Below are 18,447 nucleotides of genomic sequence, written 5' to 3'. Positions count from 1 at the left end.
TGATTACAGATTGTTTCTTTTTTTTTACCCTGGCTAGAATGCTGGGGTCTACAGCAACAACCTCAGACAAACACTTCATGGCTTTTGTTCGAACAGCAATTGCATTTTCACCAAGCACACGCAGAATCTAATAAAAACAAGAACAAAAACAAATTGCATCTTATTGCATTTGGAAAAGATCAGACAATATTAAACCAACAAAAATGAAGTGGGGGGAACACATGCCATAATCAAAATAAAATGAAAAACCAGCTATCAGAAACCTAACATGATTGTACAAATGGGAACACTCCACCTGGCATGGCTGTTGCACCACCATCATTCAAGACCCTTCAATAAATCTTGGCTTTGCTCAGTAGCCACTCCATTCATTATCTGTGATAGTCACCAAACCTTACCCCTCAACAGTCCTCTGGTTCTCACACAGTCAAGTCTTGGTGGAAGGGCAGGGCTCTTATGTCCTGTTGCCCCCCCCCCCCCGTCGCAACTCCAAGGAAGTGGCATGCTATTGCCAATTGTATCACTTGTGTTAGGCACAGAGTTCTGGGTGACTTGGACTTCACCAGGCTTCCAAACAGTGGGAAAGTAGATATTGTCCACTCCCTGTGACACTTACCAAGAATTAGTTCACTGGGTGCAGCTGAGAATGGGCCTTCATGCACTACAGCAGAGGCAGCACCTTGTATGGCTGCAAAGCTCAGGGCAAAAGCCCTGTGCTGGAGCTAAGTACAGAGGGAGCCAGAGACCTGGAAAGCTGGCTAACCCATCCCTCCAAGAGTTAGATAGCTGTGTGCCTTCAAAAGGTAACTCTGCGGCAGAATTTGTTAAGAGTGACTCTTGGGTCCCCATTTCAGAGATGGCAAGTCAGGAATCAAAGAGGCAGGGCCTGGTCCAGAACATCTTTGCCACAGCTTGCTAAAGGAATGGGGTCCTTGACCTCTGAAGTGGTTTTGGAGTGGTGGTCTAATCGCTGAAATGAACAGAGGCTGTGCAACAACAGTGCTAGGTAGATTGTATAAGGAGGAGGAGGAGAAGTTGGTTTTATACCCCACTCTTCACTACCTGAAGGAGTCTCGGAGCGGTTTACAACTGCCTTCCTTTCTTCTCCCAACAACAGACACCCTGTGAGGTAGGTGGGGCTGAGAGAGCTCTGAGAGAGAATTGTAAATGACCCAAGGTCACCTAGCTGGCAGTGGGGAATCAAACCCAGTTCTCCAGATTAGAGTCTGCCGCTCTTAACGACTATACCAAACTGGCTCCCAAAGTGAAGTAATACATGCATATGGTGCTTTCTTTTAATAGGAACCCAGGCAATGGGTTCTGGTATGCCATGACTGGGAGATAAGCCAGAAGACGACTCCAAAATCCCATTGTTTTTGGTCCCCTTTTCCCTATCCACTCTGGTCAAGAACACACTGAATACCAACCAACTGCATTAAGTAGGAAGACAGATATTTCTGGAGTCTCAGCCTGGCACCCCATTTGCACATGCCATATTCTCGTGAAATATATAAAAGCACCCGTTAAATTATGGCTGTCATTACAGCAAAACTGTTCACTGCAAGCAAGCTACCGAAATGGTTATCAGTTTAGAATTATTATGCTGCTCTACAGTGATTAATGAAGATAGGTTTGTGAAGCCATAATAGGAATGCAAACAAACATAGGCAAAGTCCATTGGAATGTATCCACAATTATCTTTTTCATTTTATCTGTTCTACCAAAAAAAAAAAAAAAACCCAAACAGATGAAATATATTTAGAGCAGGAGTGGAATGCATGCAGGATAAAGAAAAGTGTTTATGTAATTGACACAGAATTATGGGAGCATGTGGTGGTGTTATGACCTATTAAATACCTGCGCTCAACAATGAACAGATATTGCACACTACCCCATAAGCGTTTGGAACCAGGAAACCAACTGTATTTCACTAAGACTTCTGGCACAGTTTACCTGTGTCAAATAAATATCGAAGCTCTGGGCAAACGGCCTCATAGAGGCCAAGTAGCGAACAATCAAGCAAGCATCTTCATAGTCCACAGTATCAGAGTTCATCCTGTAATCAAGTAGCAGAATGTTACTTTAGTACATGCTCCTCAACAAAGACACCAATAAGCAAATGCCAAACATAACAGGAATAACAGCTTGGTGAACTCACTTTAACGTACTGAACTGAGAGGGTGCAATTTTAATGATTTTACGAAGAAATTTTTTGCGACTTTCTGCTCTGTGCATGATTTGTCCTGTCGACTCAACTTCTTTTGCATGGTGCGTTCCTTCAGATGAATCTTCATCCTTTTGAGACTTCATTGCTTTCTCGGTCTCCATCGTGGTGTCCCGAAACCACTGAGCTATGTAAAATTTCCGAGAAAACTAGAGTGGTAGGCGATGATGTGGGGAAAACAACAAATTGAAACATAACAAGAAACAGAGGACGAAGTCAGAGACTGTTCAGGAAAGTCAGACCAAGTTCCAGGGTTACTGACATAACTATTTTGCAACATATTGATAATACAATGGATTTATTTAACACAAAGTCAATAACAACTTTGAGGAGGGGACATGGCTCAGTGGTAGAACACCTGCTTGACATGTAGGAGGACCTAGGTTCATTTACACATACAAACAAAAATTGTTTAATGAATGCTCTCTAACTGGGCCATACATACTAAATGAGTGTTTAAAATAAGAAACTTTGTCCTGTTTTAGAGATTTGTGCTTCACTTGTTAGATCTGAGTATCACAGAATAAGCAGAACTACTCTTCCCCTTCATAGAGAGGCTCTATAGAGTAAGACCTCTTGCCATGCAGGGAGCAGAGCCAAGAAGAACACATTCTGCACATGACTTCAATGGAGCAAGAGCAGGACAGATAGAATTATGCCCTCTCTCTTGTTCTTTTAATCTTGACTGAAAAGTACTAGCATTCTGCTCTTTTGAGTAGCTTTACAGAAATACCTAATGCTGTTGTTCACTTATGTGAAGGCAAATGAAGCAGAAAGATATTAAAATTAACTGACCATAACATGTATGTGGAAGCACAACCCCCACATCTGCTCCTCATGCTTATGAGCCTCATTAGAAAATGAGAATGCTGTTGAAGGCCATGGTTTAGGAAGGGAAAGGAGAATACTGCAAATAAATGACTGGCTACATACATAGTGTCATCAGGAAAGCTCTGGTTTTTTGGACCATGGCTTATGCTTTCAAGATTAAGCTCTTCCATCGGGAGATGGTTTGCACCTCAGGAGTGTAGGAAAAAGGGTGTTTGGTGAGAGCCTTGCAAACCTGCTAAGGAAGGCTTTAAACTAAATCCTATCAGGGGAGCAAGACAAAAATTCAATGCCTAGTAAGATGCCAATAACTGGAGAGAAGAACGCTAAAGATTTGTGGGGAGTGGCACATATGAAAGTAAACATTAACTTGCAGGTAAGTACAGGAACAAAAACCTCAGGTCACATAAACCATGGATTCCAATGTCTCTACACTAATGCATAGAGTATGGGAAACAAGCAGGAGGAATTTGAAAACCTGGTACTATGACTTAACAGGCATTACTGAAACTTGGTGGGATGACACTCACAATTGGAATATTAGGATTCAGGGGTACAATTTGTTTAAAAGGAACAGATAAATAAGGAGAGAGCAGTAGCATTATATGTAAAGGAGGTATATACTTGTGAGACAATAAATGAATCTGAGCATGGAAGTTCAGTTGAGGGTCTCTGGGTAAATATAAAATGAGTAAGAAATAATAGTAATATTATAGTGGGGGTCTGCTACAGACTACGAAGCCAGGCAGAGGACTTGGATATGAGACTCCTAGAACAGATTACAAAGTTCTCAAAGAGATGGGACACAGTGGTCATGGGAGACTTTGATTACCCGGGTATGTTTTCAACTAAACATCAGGAAGAACTTCCTGACAGAGCAGTTCCTCAGTGGAACAGGCTTCCTCAGGAGGTGGTAGGCTCTCCTTTTTTGGAGGTTTTTAAGCAGAGACTAGATGGTGGCAGCAATGCTGATTCTGTGAACTTAGGCAGATCATGACAGGGAAGGCAGCAAGGGTTGCATTAGTGCGTAGTTCTCATGGCCTGTTCCAAGAGAACCCAAGGAAATGCCAATCACCACTCTGGGGGTCAAGAAGCAAATTTCCAGGCCAGTTTGACCAGGGATTCTGGAGGTTTTCCGCCGTCTTCTGAGCATGGATCAGGGGTCACTGGGGGTGCATGGGGGAGGTGATTGTGAATTTCCTGCCTTGTGCAGGGGGTTAGACTAGATGACCCTGGAGGTCCCTTCCAACTCTTTGATTCTATGATTCTATGACTTGTGTGTTCTCCAGGTAACTGAATGAAAACCCAATCATAGATATGACTAACAACCAGTGGTGTTATGAGTCTTTTCTTCCATGCAAATATAAATGACCGCTTCCACTGCATTAGAACAATGTGCATCTCCCCATTTTAAAAATGCCAGAAACATAAAAAGAGCAAGAACTAATCACTGGCATTTAGTGTTTTGACTAATTTTAAAGAAAGTGATTCCAGAGCTTAATTTCATTTGAATCAGTTCAAAAATTTTGTGGTTGGGCTACTAAAATCACTGTAATACAATATCCAAATATTTGCATGATCTTTCTAATGAAACACATTTTATACAGATTATATTCTAGCAACCGAGACATACCACTAACGATGCATCAGTCTCTGTATTTTCATCTAAATAATCTAGCAATGCCTTCTGCAGCTGTTGTATTTCATCTTCCCCTCCTGAGACCTGTAACAAACAACCATGAACTTTAAAGCCCATTCTCGCCATCTTGTCAACACCACAAAAAACAAACTCTCATCGCTTTGTGTTCTAAACATGCCTGAAATTAGTATAGTGGACCATGTGACACGGTTTGTTAGGAGGCACCCACTTGTAGCCACATCTCAATTTAATCATGGACTTGAACACAGATAAAACTCTGACTTGAACACAGATAAATCAATATGTAATAAAACACCTTTCAATTTGTTTTGAATACATTTTTCAAACCACCAGCCATCAGGGAACTCGGGTAGCCACAGATACACTAGCCACATGGAGGCACCAGCTCATATATATGGCACCTACAGGTGACCATGACAAAACTATGTCTGGTAGTTGAAACTGCATGAACAAATCATGACTGGCTCCAGAGAGTCAATAGTGGAAAACACTGATGGTCAGAGTTCTCACATGGTTCCCTCTGCTCAGCATTGCCATCTGACTCTAAGAAAGTCAATCCCTGGGTTTGCAACTTGGGTTCTGCAGTATGGAGTGGGAAGGGGCAAACTGCCCTTCCTGTCTCTGCCATCAGTGGAGCTGTGGTGACAGAAGGGGACAATTTCGCCAGCTTCCCCCTCTTCAGTGCAGCCCCCCCCCCCCCCCAGTCAGGGTTTTTACTTTGCTCAGGTCCATGGGCCAGATGGCCCTACAGGGGGGGGGGACACTGATCACATCTGCAAACACTGTGTTTACAGGCCAGTGGATCCAACCCCATGGGAGTATAGGGGTTTGCACTTTTCTCTCAAAAGGTAAATTGGTAAAGTTACCCCTTTATTAATAAAAGTAGAAGAGATCCAAAGAACTGTATCTTGATTCCCAACTGAGGATCAATTTCACCGACTGATATGACACAACCCTATAGAGCAGCATAGAAGAAGAAAATGTTTTGTTTTTGGCAGCTACACAGAGACCAAGGTGCGAGATGCCGTTTTTATATAGTTATTCAGACCAGTATGCTATGAACTTTTAAAGAACATTGATCTCTATTACTATTATTGAGAGGTGCATAACAGATTGGGGGAAAGAAGAACAAAGTTTGAGTCAAGTGGCATCTTTGAGACCAACCAAGTTTTATTCAAAGTGTAAGCTTTCATGTGCAAATCACATTTCTTCAGACAAAACTGGAATAAAACCTCAAAAGCTAGTTACGGGGAAAAAAGCTTAATTCAAACCTGTTTCAAAATTCGGGCTATAGATCCCTGATCCATTTTGCTAGTGACTGCATCCTTCCTCAGTCGCGCTGCTACCGTTCCAAGATAGTCAAGTGATGCCACTCTCAAAGCCATCTCTGTAGATTTATTACTAAATTGATGGACCTAACAGCAACGACATCATCATGACCAAGTTAACAATTTTTGTCTTTCCAGTGCTTACCATAGATAACTGCTTCATCCCACCCAAACTTCTGTTACGGTAGTAAGTCATTATTCAGGGTTGCCACTGAAATTTTATTTTTTCATTTCCCTGACTTTCCCTGACCAACATTTGTAAATTTCCCTGACCACCATTCAAATATAACCACAAGTTAAAAAATCGTATTGCATTAATGCAAGGTAAGGTTCTACTCTACAACTACACAAGTCTCAACTGCAAAAATATTTGTCAAAGGAGATTTAATATCAGCTTCTTTCAACATTAACTGCAGCAACATCTGTTTTGCAATTGCACCAAACATTACACCAAGATACAAATTTCAATTCGAGTAAACTCTGAATGCTAACAAATGACATAATATTTTTGTTATTGTTTTAAAGGTACACTAAAAATTATATAAACGTTCTATCTAAAATGGTTGGGAAAGGGCATCATTAAGTTTTACGGGTATTCTGCTACTTCTCTATTCCAGTTGCCACAAGAACAGATCATGCTCTTGCAGCAGTAGGTCAAAAATCCACTGCTTTCCATCTTCTATTATTTTGGTTATCATTCTTCTCTCTCTTCTAGCCTTAAGTTGCCAGGCTAAATATTTTCCTGGTTTGTTCGCCCCTTCAAAAGATTTCTGTTGTAACTTCTTTAAATTCCAATAAATTTCCTGATTCAAAGTCTCATTCAGTTGTTCCTTCAGCAACTTTAATTCTTTAATAATTTGCTTTTTTCCAGGTTTCTTTTTTAATTCCTTTTCTTTCTGAGCAATTTTTTCTAACACTTCTGTTTGTTTTTGAAGTTTTTCCTTTTTTTGCTTCACGTTTTGCGAGATGAGAATTCCTCTCATCACCGCTTTATAAGCATCCCATACAATCTGTATCGGTGTTTCTTTATTTAAATTTTGTTGAAAGAATTGTCTCGTTTCTTCCTTTAACATCTCAATTACCGTTTTCTTATCCAACAAATCTTCATTAATCCTCCACAGAAAGGGTTTTTTCCTTTCTGTGGAACTCCATACCACCGGATTGTGATCTGAATTACATCTTGGCAAAATTTCAGTCTTATGTGTTTTCATTGATAATTCTTCAGACATCCAAATCATATCAATTCTGGAAAAAGAGCAATGTCTATTGGAATAAAAAGTAAAGTCTTTCTGCATCGGGTTCCATTTCCTCCAAACATCTTCTAATTTTTCTTGCTTAACTAATTCAAAAAAATTCTTTGGCAATTTTCCGCTGAATTCGTTGTCCTTTTGTGGTTTTCTGTCTAGACGATCTATTGTCCCATTAAAGTCTCCGGCCATAATAACTTGCTCATAAGTCAATTGTTGTAATTGGTCAGTTATATCCTTAAAAAATTTTTCCTTTGCTCCATTGGGTGCGTACACGTTGATCAACAATGCCTCCATGGAAGCAATGGAGAAGAGAATGACAGAGGCAATACAAGCCATGGGGGAGCAGATAGAAAAAACATTGGGGGACCAACTGGAGAAGCAAACTCAGATTCATCTGAAACATCTAGAAGAAGTCCAAGAGAAGAACATAACAGCATTGAAGGAATTGGTTACTACAGAAATAACTTCAATCAAGCAAGAAATGGAAGGAGTTAAGAAGGATGTTCAAGCAAATGCAACCAAGACTACAGAGACAGAGGAGAAGATACAAAAAATAGAAGAGAAACAAGATTCTTTGACTCAACAAATTACAAGATCAGAGACAATGATGGAGTTCAGAAGGATGCAGACTCATCTGAGATTCAGAGGCATTAAGGAAACAGAGAATGAGAACTTAAAAGAAAAAATGATGGAAGTGATAACGGCTTTTCTGGGCGAGGAGGAAGGGTCAATGGACTCAGACTTTGATTTGATTTATAGAGTGAACTCCAGAATTGCAGAAAAGAAGAATTTACCAAGGGATGTAATTGTACAATTTGTAACAAGATCAATAACAGAGGAGATATTCAAGAAGCAATTCAACGTCCCTTTTGTAATAGAGGGAAACAAAATTATGGTGATGAGAGAACTCCCAAGAACAATACTGCAAGACAGGAAAAGGTATAAATCCTTGGCGGACAAACTCAGAGCTTTGAGCATCAGATATAGATGGGAGATTCCACAAGGTTTATCCTTTACGTATCAAGGTGGGAGGATTCAGATCAGATCGATGATGGACTTTTATAAATTTAAGGCGGACAATGCGGACGTCTTTGGAGAACTTTAAAATAAAACGCATAATGGAGTACAAATTGTTGTCATGGAATGTTAATGGATTAAATTCACCAAACAAGAGGAAAAGAATCAATCATTGGATACAGAAACAGAAATGCAACGTGATATGCTTGCAAGAAACACATATTAGAAAACAGGATATAAAATATTTAAAGAATGCTTTATTTGGAATTGAATTTTGTTCTGCGGCCTCAAACAAGAAAAAAGGAGTTGTGACATATGTGAAGAAGGAGTTACAACCTACAGAAATTTTTAAGGACATAGATGGCAGATACGTGGGTGTGGAATTAATGATTCAGCAGAAAAAAACATTGTTGATCAACGTGTACGCACCCAATGGAGCAAAGGAAAAATTTTTTAAGGATATAACTGACCAATTACAACAATTGACTTATGAGCAAGTTATTATGGCCGGAGACTTTAATGGGACAATAGATCGTCTAGACAGAAAACCACAAAAGGACAACGAATTCAGCGGAAAATTGCCAAAGAATTTTTTTGAATTAGTTAAGCAAGAAAAATTAGAAGATGTTTGGAGGAAATGGAACCCGATGCAGAAAGACTTTACTTTTTATTCCAATAGACATTGCTCTTTTTCCAGAATTGATATGATTTGGATGTCTGAAGAATTATCAATGAAAACACATAAGACTGAAATTTTGCCAAGATGTAATTCAGATCACAATCCGGTGGTATGGAGTTCCACAGAAAGGAAAAAACCCTTTCTGTGGAGGATTAATGAAGACTTGTTGGATAAGAAAACGGTAATTGAGATGTTAAAGGAAGAAACGAAACAATTCTTTCAACAAAATTTAAATAAAGAAACACCGATACAGATTGTATGGGATGCTTATAAAGCGGTGATGAGAGGAATTCTCATCTCGCAAAACGTGAAGCAAAAAAAGGAAAAACTTCAAAAACAAACAGAAGTGTTAGAAAAAATTGCTCAGAAAGAAAAGGAATTAAAAAAGAAGCCTGGAAAAAAGCAAATTATTAAAGAATTAAAGTTGCTGAAGGAACAACTGAATGAGACTTGGAATCAGGAAATGTATTGGAATTTAAAGAAGTTACAACAGAAATCTTTTGAAGGGGCGAACAAACCGGGAAAATACTTAGCTTGGCAACTTAAGGCTAGAAGAGAGAGAAGAATGATAACCAAAATAATAGAAGATGGAAAAGAGTTCGTTGATCCTAATGGAATAAAGAGATGTTTCTTCAAGTATTATGCTAAACTATTCCAAACAACTAGAGTTGATCTTGAGAAGATTAAAACATATTTAAAGGAGATTCCACTACCAAAAATAAGTAAGGAATACAAAGATTTATTAAATGGTCCAATTCAAAAAGAAGAAGTGATGAAGGCAATAGAAGAGACAAAGTTGGGGAAGGCGCCTGGGCCGGACGGATTTACAGCGAAATTCTACAAAAAGATGAAAGAAGAAATTTCCCCGGTCCTGGAAGCTTTAACCAACGAAATAAGAGAAAACAAAAAGGTGCCGGACTCATGGAAAGAAGCAATTATTTCTTTGATTCCAAAGGAAGGACAAGATTCAACAAATGTAAAGAACTACAGGCCAATATCTCTTTTGAACAACGATTATAAAATCTTTGCAAAAATTATTGCAGAAAGGGTGAAAAACTATTTACAAACGGTAATTTCTGAAGATCAAGCGGGCTTTTTACCCAAAAGGCAGATTAGAGACAATGTAAGAATAGTAATGGACGCAATTGAATATTATGAAAAGCACCCAGAAAAAGAAGTAGCTTTTCTGTTTGTTGATGCAGAAAAAGCTTTTGACAATCTTAATTGGAATTTTATGCACCAGATGATGGAAAAGATTGAAGCGGGACAACATTTTAGAAATTGTATTGAAGCTATCTATTCTGAACAAAGAGCTAAAATAAATGTGAATAAAGAACTGACAGATAACTTCAAAGTACAGAAAGGAACAAGGCAAGGTTGTCCGTTATCACCGTTATTATTTATCTGGGTATTGGAAATACTTTTACAAAAAATACAGTACGATCAAGAAATAAAGGGCTTGACACATAAAGGACACCAATACAAATATCGAGCATTTGCAGACGATGTAATGTTTATGGTGGAAAACCCAACAGAAAAATTGACATTGCTTTTTCAAAAAATAAAGGAGTTTGGAGAATTGGCCGGCTTTTACGTAAATAAGAATAAAACAAAACTTATATGTAAAAACATGATCAAACAAAAACAAGTGGAACTACAAGAACTGGTACAATGTGAAGTAGTTAAAAAAACAAAATACCTTGGAATTGAATTAACGGCAAAAAATATAGACCTATATAAGAATAATTATGAGAAATTATGGACTAAGCTGACTCAAGATTTTAAGAAATGGGATAAAATGAACTTATCACTGATGGGAAGAATATCAGTTATAAAAATGAATGTCCTACCACGTTTGATGTTCCTGTTCCAAACAATACCAATTCTGCATAAAACGGATTTGTTGGCCAAGTGGCAACAAGAGTTGTCAAAATTTGTTTGGGCAGGCAAGAAACCAAGGATCAAAATGAAAATACTTTGTGATGCCAAAGAAAGAGGAGGTCTACAAATGCCAAATCTTAGACTATATTATGAAGCGGTTTGTCTAACATGGATGGATCAATGGGTGAAGCTTGAAAATGACAGATTGTTGGGGTTGGAAGGGCATGATTGTAGATTTGGCTGGCATGCATATTTATGGTATGACAAGATAAAAATGGACAGTTTTTTTAAACTTCACTTGGTGAGAAAAGCTTTGTATATGGTATGGACAAGATATAAGAAGTACCAGAGTGACTTAAGACCATTGTGGATTGTACCAGTAGAAGTGTTGATATCTTACTCAAGACAGCGAGGTAGAGACTGGTTGCCATATAGAGATTTAATTAAAAAAGAGGGAACAGAGTGGGTAATGAAAAAGCAGAATGAAATTGAATATGAATATGAGTGGTTGAAATATATGCAGATTTATGATCTTTTTAGATCTGACAAAAAAAACTATGGTTTTAGAGAGGAAAAAAATGAAATTGAAAAGGTATGGGAGAGTGGAGGAGGAAAAAATATTTCTAAAATGTATAAGGTGTTGTTAAAATGGTATACTGAAGATGAAACTGTTAAAGAACAAATGTTAAAATGGGCTATTAATATGAATAAGGAAGTGGATATGGAAACTTGGGAATATTTGTGGAAAAACTCTATTAAGATCTCGACATGTACTAATGTTAAAGAAAATTGTTATAAGATGATGTATAGGTGGTACATGACACCTAAGAAGATTGCAAATATGAATCAAAATATGTCAAACAAATGTTGGAAATGTAAGAGGCATGAGGGCTCATTTTATCATATGTGGTGGACTTGTGAGAAAGCTGTAGACTTTTGGACAAAAGTCCACAATGAAATGCAAAAAATATTGAAATGTTCTTTTAAAAAAGCACCGGAAATTCTGCTTTTGGGACTTAAAATGGAAGAAGTCAATACGACTAAAAAGACTTTACTCTGGTACCTGATAGTGACAGCGAGAATGATTTATGCTCAGTTTTGGAAGACGGAAAAGGTACCAGAGGTTGAAGAATGGATACAAAAAGTTCTGTTCATGGCACAAATGGATAAGATTACAAAAAAACTGAATAACAAAGAAGACGATGAGTTTTTTGGAGAATGGAATGATTTTAAAATTTATCTGGAAAAGAACTGGGATGTGAAACAAAACTTAATATGTTTAGATCAATATTAAGTCAAACGATGTTATCTTTAGATTGTAATGATGAAAAACTGATATTGTTGATGATATGAAGTAATTTGGAGCAGGGGTGGAAGCATTGTGGGAAGCCATTGGAGGGAGGGGAGGAACTGGGAATGGGGTAGACAATTGATAGAATGAAATGTTTTATATGTTGTATTCCTGAGAAAATAAAAAAATTGTTTACCAAAAAAAAAAAAATCCACTGCTTGAATATATTTTAATCACAATTTCCCTGACTTCAGACCAATTTCCATGACTTTCCCTGACCAATTTTCATTTCCATGACTTTCCAGAAAGTGGCAACCCTGTTATTCATTTCATACCTTTGTTTAAATTCTAGCCCATTTAAACCAAAAACTTAAGGCAAGCAATAATACTTTGAGTTAGTATAAAATAGATATATAAAACACATTTTGGTATTCAGCATGTCATCTTTTTGGAACCTAATAAAACTATGTTGTGCTAATGACTGCATCTTTTCTGGTTGAAATATGAGTTCAGGAATTCGTAATTTAGAAATCTGATTATTTAAAATACTTAAAAACGTTTATTTGTTATGATTGTAAATGCCATGTATATTACAGGTAACTGACAGTGGTGCTTTACTGCAATTCTCTGGGTGAGAACTGGGGGGGGGGGGGGGGAGAGAAGCCACGCACACATGCCTGACAACAAGTTTTGTTAGTGCCCATTTTCTCTTAATTGCAGTTATATTTAACATCTGAATGCAGATTGTGACAATGCAGACTGTTCATAACCTATTAGATATGTGGATATTAGGGATGTGGCTTACAAATTATTTGCCAGTAAACACTATCTTTGAAGTTAAGGCAGTAGTTTGGATCTTACAGCCTTAGTTCCATTTACACTGCTCTTTGCCTGGTGTAGAGTGCATTCCTCTAATGCTAGGTTCTTTTCAGTTCTTTTAAAGACATTGGTCTCACATGAGCGGACGTACCTATGGCAGCAGAGGAATGCCCCCCAATGGAAAAAGGGCTCAATACAAGCAAGGTACAGGTTCTAAGGCAATTATTAGCTCCATTGTAGTCTGATGGACTATGTTTACTATATTACTAAGAAACAAAATGAAACAAATTAATCCAACAATACAAAAGCAGTACTCACAGCAAACTACAGCGAAGTCAGGTTTTAAGGCAGGCTACAAACTAAAGACATAAGGGAAAAAACAGTTTCCTTACCTGTAACTGATGATCTTCAAGTGGTCATCTGTGCAGACACACACTTGAGTTTGGTGCCTGCGCTCGAACCTGACCTTGGAAAGTTCTAGAGCTAGCCTCAAGACATTTGGTGCCCTTTTCTCCGGCGCTCTGGGGAGCAGGCATCGACTGCACTTGCCTGGAGATGAGAAGAAAGCGCCCTCCCACTCAGGTCCTTTGGACCGCCACCGGTAAGTCCTGTTAACATAAGGTAAGCGAACAAGAGTGGGGAAGGCTGGGCGGGCGTGTGTGACTGCACAGCTAACCACTCAAAGATCATCAATTACAGGTAAGCAACCTGTTTATCTTCTTCGTGGTCTCTGTGCAGTCCCACACTTGGGTGACTAGTGAGCTAAGCAGAGAACAGGATGGAGGGTGCTGGCAGCCAGCCCATCAAGAGATAATAATGAAAACCCGTTACCTGTTACAGGCCTACTTGCAAATTACCGATCAAAAGAAAGGACAGTGGCTGAACGAGGCGTCTTGGTGAGCACCCTGACATCCAGAGCATAATGCAACACAAAGGTCAATGGAGACTGAGATGGCTTCATCAGAAAACCCTCTGTCATATTCTGTAGAGCAGAGGCTCTGTCTGCAGGAAGGCAGGCCCGCTGATCGATGGTGCAGAGCCTGGCACCAATGAACTGGAGAACTGGCTCGGGCTGGAGAGATGACTTGCTGAGATTGACACAAAGACCCAGTTCTGCCAGGAGATTGAGAGTAGTCTGGATGTCTTTCTCCAGATGTTGTGGAGACTGGGAGATCAGGAGCCAGTTGTCAATACATGGATAAACCACAATGCCCCGCTGTCTCAGGGCTGCCACCACCACAATCATACACTTGAGTGAAGACCCGGGGAGCGGTTGACAGCCCGAAAGGGAGCACTCTGTACTGACAGTGAAGGTGTTCCACTGAGAAGTGAAGGTATCAATGGTGCTGAGGCCTGATAGTCACATGAAAATAAGCATCTTGTAGATCTACTGATGCTAACCAGGCATCTTCAGGGAGCACCGGAAGGACAGTCTATAGAGTAACCATATGGAACTTGGGTCATCTGATGTAGCGTTTCAGCTCTCTGAGGTCCATTATAGCTTGCTTGGCTCCGTCCCACTTTGGGACTACAAAATACCTGGAGTAAAACCCCTAATGTTGTGCGGTCTGGGGTACTTCCTCAATGGCTCCCTTGGTGAGGAAGCTGCATACTCTGTCCAGGAGGAAGCAGGATGGAGGGGGGCCACAAAATGTGGGGTGTGCGGAAGAGGCTTGAACTCTATTGTGCACCCCCAATGATGGTCAGGGCCCAGGTGTCCATGGTGATCGCCTCCCAAGTTAAAAGATAGGAGTGCAGCTTGGTGCCTACAGGTGCGGTTGTGAGAGGTGGGAGAAAAAGTCTGATGGGATGGCAAAAGTCAAAGAGGTTGAGCGGTTTGATGGTTGAGCAGGCCACTTAGTGCAAGGTGTTTTTGACTTTGCTTGGTAGGCTTGTTTAGGAGGGAGAGGTTTCTTCTTCCAGGTGTCATGTGCTGGAGGGGAGCGTTGACGCTTTGAGTAGACTGGTTTCTAATGCTTAGGCTTGAAATGGTGTTGGTTGGGTGACCCCAAGGCTCCATGCTTACTTCCTGCTGTCATCTTCAGCTGTCAGCATCTCGTCTATAGAAACATGGAAGAGCCCTTCCCTGTCGAACAGCAAATCCTTGAGCTTTGCTTTAATGTTAGGTTGTAAAGACATAGAGTTGAGCCATGCATGGTGATGCAGAGTTACGGCTGTAGCCATAGTCTTTGAAGAGCAGGATACCATGAGAGGAAGACTTTGGTACTGAGGGAGCAGTCGAAACCGAGTCACTATGTTGAGGGTGCAGCAGTTGATCAATGATACGGTCAACGCTCCACTGAATTGTGGAGCCTGAACAATGGATAGTCTGAGCAACTCCAGAAACATAGGTAAAGAGAGGCCTTGAAGCAAGAGAATGCAAAAGCAAGCCACCCTGGTTTTTTTGGCTTGTTTCGTAAACTTGGGGCAGTGAAGACAGGTGTCCACTCAATGTTCCTCCTCCAGACAAATTAAGCAGAAGTCATGTCTCTCTATGGATGACACAGTGGTTGAGAAAGAACTGAGCAGGAAGATGCTTTCTCCTCAAGCTCCAGGCATGTGCAGTCGATGCCTGCTCTCCAGAACATGGGAGAAAAGCATGCCAAACATCTGAGGCTAGCTCTAGAACCTTCCGAGGTCGGGTTAGAGCACAGGCACCAAACCCAAGTGTGCGACTACACAGAGACCACAAAGAAGATTAAGTGTTTGTGCCAGGTGCCTACATACCAAAACTACAGGCAGCAAGCAAACATCTTTGGGGAGTATTTCCAAGGACTTGATGCCACTTGTAGAGAAGGCCTTGGGTCATTGCTTGCCTATCCTCCAAGACTGACCTGGAGAAAGGGTCTCTGATGGTGATCTAAGTGTGCAGCATGCAGAAGAAAATATTCCCTCTCCTACAGTGGAAGTCATGTAATCAAAATATACCTTTTTAATGTGTGGTGGAGATGGGTCACAGATTGAAATTTTGCCTGCAAATATGTAATCACTTACAAGGGTTAGCCTCTTTTCTTGCTATGAAAAGAAAAGAGCCCGTTCGCGGGGAGGGCGGGGTACAAATGTAATAAAATAATAAATAAATAAATAAATAAATAAATAAGGCTTACAGAAAAGTGACAAATCTGTTTAATAGCAATACTTGAAGAGGAGGAGAGGAGGAGATTGGATTTATACCCCGCCCTTCACTTGGAGTCTCAGAGTGGCTTACAAACTCCTTTCCCTTCCCCTCCCCACAACAGACACCCTGTGAGGTGGGTGGGGCTGAGAGAACTCTGACACAAACTGCTCTTTTTCAAGGACAGCTGTGCCAGAGCTTGTGACTGACCCAAGGTCACATCAGCAGGTGCAAGTGGAGGAGTGGGGAATCAAACCTGGTTCTCCCAGATTAGAGTCCGCGCACTTAACCACTACACCAAACTGGCTCTCTGAAATGGATGGTATTTCCATAAAGAAACCCTAAGGCAGGATTAACCCTAGTAGGCCATCGTTATTAATGTATGCCTGTACTGGCCTAAAGATTACACTGTGCAAGAGTCTGTGAACTGTCATTACTCTAATAATATGGTCAAGTCAAGAGAGGCAGAATTACTGTTTTGAAAAATCCAGGTGTCTTACCAATAATCTTCCCAATAAACTAAGCAGCAGCTCTGCAGCTGGCCATTCTGGTTTGTTGACCGTGGAAAGAAGATCTTGAACAAAGTTCTCAAACAATGGCCTATAATCCTCTTCACCTTGCTTGCTACCACATCTGCACAAAACACAATGAAGAAGTGAAATAAGGCATAAAATCCAAATCGCAAAATGTATACTATTATAGACATAAACCAAACTATTTCTGTTTTAAAAACAGAATGAAGAATTAAAATGTCAAAATATGTTAATTTACATTGAGCTGGATCCCACCTACATTTCCATAGGTACACATTGTGATTTTTATTAGTTTCTCTCTTGTGCACCTGCATCAAATCACCCCCTCATTCTGCTCCTGAGAGGGATTTGCTCAAGACAGCTGGAGGGAGGATTGGAAGTTCCCCATAGGAGTGGGGATCGGTAAAAATCCCCCCTCCCACATACAGAATTCTATGTGTTTTCTAACTGGACACTTCCATTTCTCTCTCAAAGGCTGTGTATAAAAATGTGCCATATTTCATCCCAGTATGTTTAATTCAGCTTATTTTCTGGCAAGACTACACAGGATTCCAGCCTCAGGCCTCTGCATAGTTAGAGATTGTGACAGAAGAAAACTTCCCACAGATTGGCTGAGAAAGTGATTAGAAACTACTACACTACACTGAGAAAGCGATTAGAAACTACACTGATGATTCCAGTTTTCAGCTAGGCAGAAAATATTACAGAATATGAGTTACTGGTTTCAAGAACGTTATGGCAGTCTTCAGATTAATGCAGGGGAAGATAAAAGAGATGAACCGGAGAGGTTTTAAAATCATTGCCCAATTATGATTTCGCAGGAGCCTTCTAAACGCTTTTGATATGGGCACCATCCCAATTAGTATGGCTTTCCTCTTCGCATATAATTCAAGCACAGCGCTACAAGTTGGACATCCTGCAGACTTAAACTAATACATTCTTGGAAGTATCATCTATGATGCTTTACACACATTGATCTACTCAGTTAGCAGCTTCTGCTTCAGCAGACCACTATTTGGTAACAAACTTACACAGACAAAGATGGAAGAAGCAACAGCTAAACAGCTGTACTGAGCCTTCCAAAAAGGGCCACATCTACATTCTTCGCTTACTGCTACCCAATCTTCTAAAGCTTCATCAGTATCAGAGCTTCTGATTCGTGAAGCAGCTTTGGCACATGGGATCGTGATGTTTGCATGAACAAAGAGAAACAGCAATCCCTTGTGCTACTGCAAAACAGGCCAATCCTTTGAGACTACTACCACAGCACTGAAGCCCAGAAAAATAAATCCATAAATAAAAAAAAAAAAATAGATTACTACTTGTCACCATCAAGCCCTGCCCCTGTTGTCTGCTTTCAGACTACAATATCCTACGACAAATATGCAGCTGGATCTGGCATAAAAGTCCTTATGTTCAAGAGGTCTTAATGAAAACAGATGGAATATCCATGCCCTATTTCTTAACATAAAAACAGCTTGTTGAAGTTTTAACTTTTAACAATAATGCATTTAAAAATTCTTCGGACATCTAGTCTTTGATCTTTTGGTAGACTGGTTTCCATGTCTAACTGTCTGAAAATGCTCGAGCCAATCTCTAGAGTTCCATGCCTGATTCCGTAATGGGCAGATTACAGTTTCAGAAGGCAAAACCAACAACCCACAAGCAATTGAGTTCTACTCACTTCTTAAGAAAAATAGAAAGGAAGTTTTGTGCTGTTCTCATGGCTGTTTCATATGAGTTTGTAATCAGGACATCTTGATCCACCTAAAAATGAACAAAGAATTGGTTTACCAAAGATAGATTTGTAATTTCAGTGAGA

At 39.9% G+C, this 18,447-nt stretch overlaps 1 protein-coding gene across 1 annotated transcript in view; it reads right to left on the bottom strand.

The window, feature by feature from the left end:
- Nucleotides 1-18,447, bottom strand: part of NIPBL (Nipped-B homolog (Drosophila)) — a 180,294-nt gene that overhangs the window by 27,353 nt on the left and 134,494 nt on the right. Inside the window, exons 22-28 of the mRNA XM_015408480.1 lie at nt 18,310-18,392; nt 16,593-16,725; nt 5,984-6,127; nt 4,686-4,775; nt 2,159-2,373; nt 1,954-2,056; nt 29-127 (exon numbers count right to left, since the gene is read on the bottom strand). Coding sequence (XP_015263966.1) covers nt 29-127; nt 1,954-2,056; nt 2,159-2,373; nt 4,686-4,775; nt 5,984-6,127; nt 16,593-16,725; nt 18,310-18,392 — 867 coding nt within the window. The remainder of the gene's footprint in view (nt 1-28; nt 128-1,953; nt 2,057-2,158; nt 2,374-4,685; nt 4,776-5,983; nt 6,128-16,592; nt 16,726-18,309; nt 18,393-18,447) is intronic.

This window comes from Gekko japonicus, unplaced genomic scaffold, assembly GCF_001447785.1.
Source record: "Gekko japonicus isolate JY-2015 unplaced genomic scaffold, Gekko_japonicus_V1.1 scaffold964, whole genome shotgun sequence".
Lineage (NCBI taxonomy): Eukaryota > Metazoa > Chordata > Lepidosauria > Squamata > Gekkonidae > Gekko > Gekko japonicus.
Note: the sequence above shows the minus strand (reverse complement) of the source record. Positions and strands in the feature narration are given on the sequence as shown.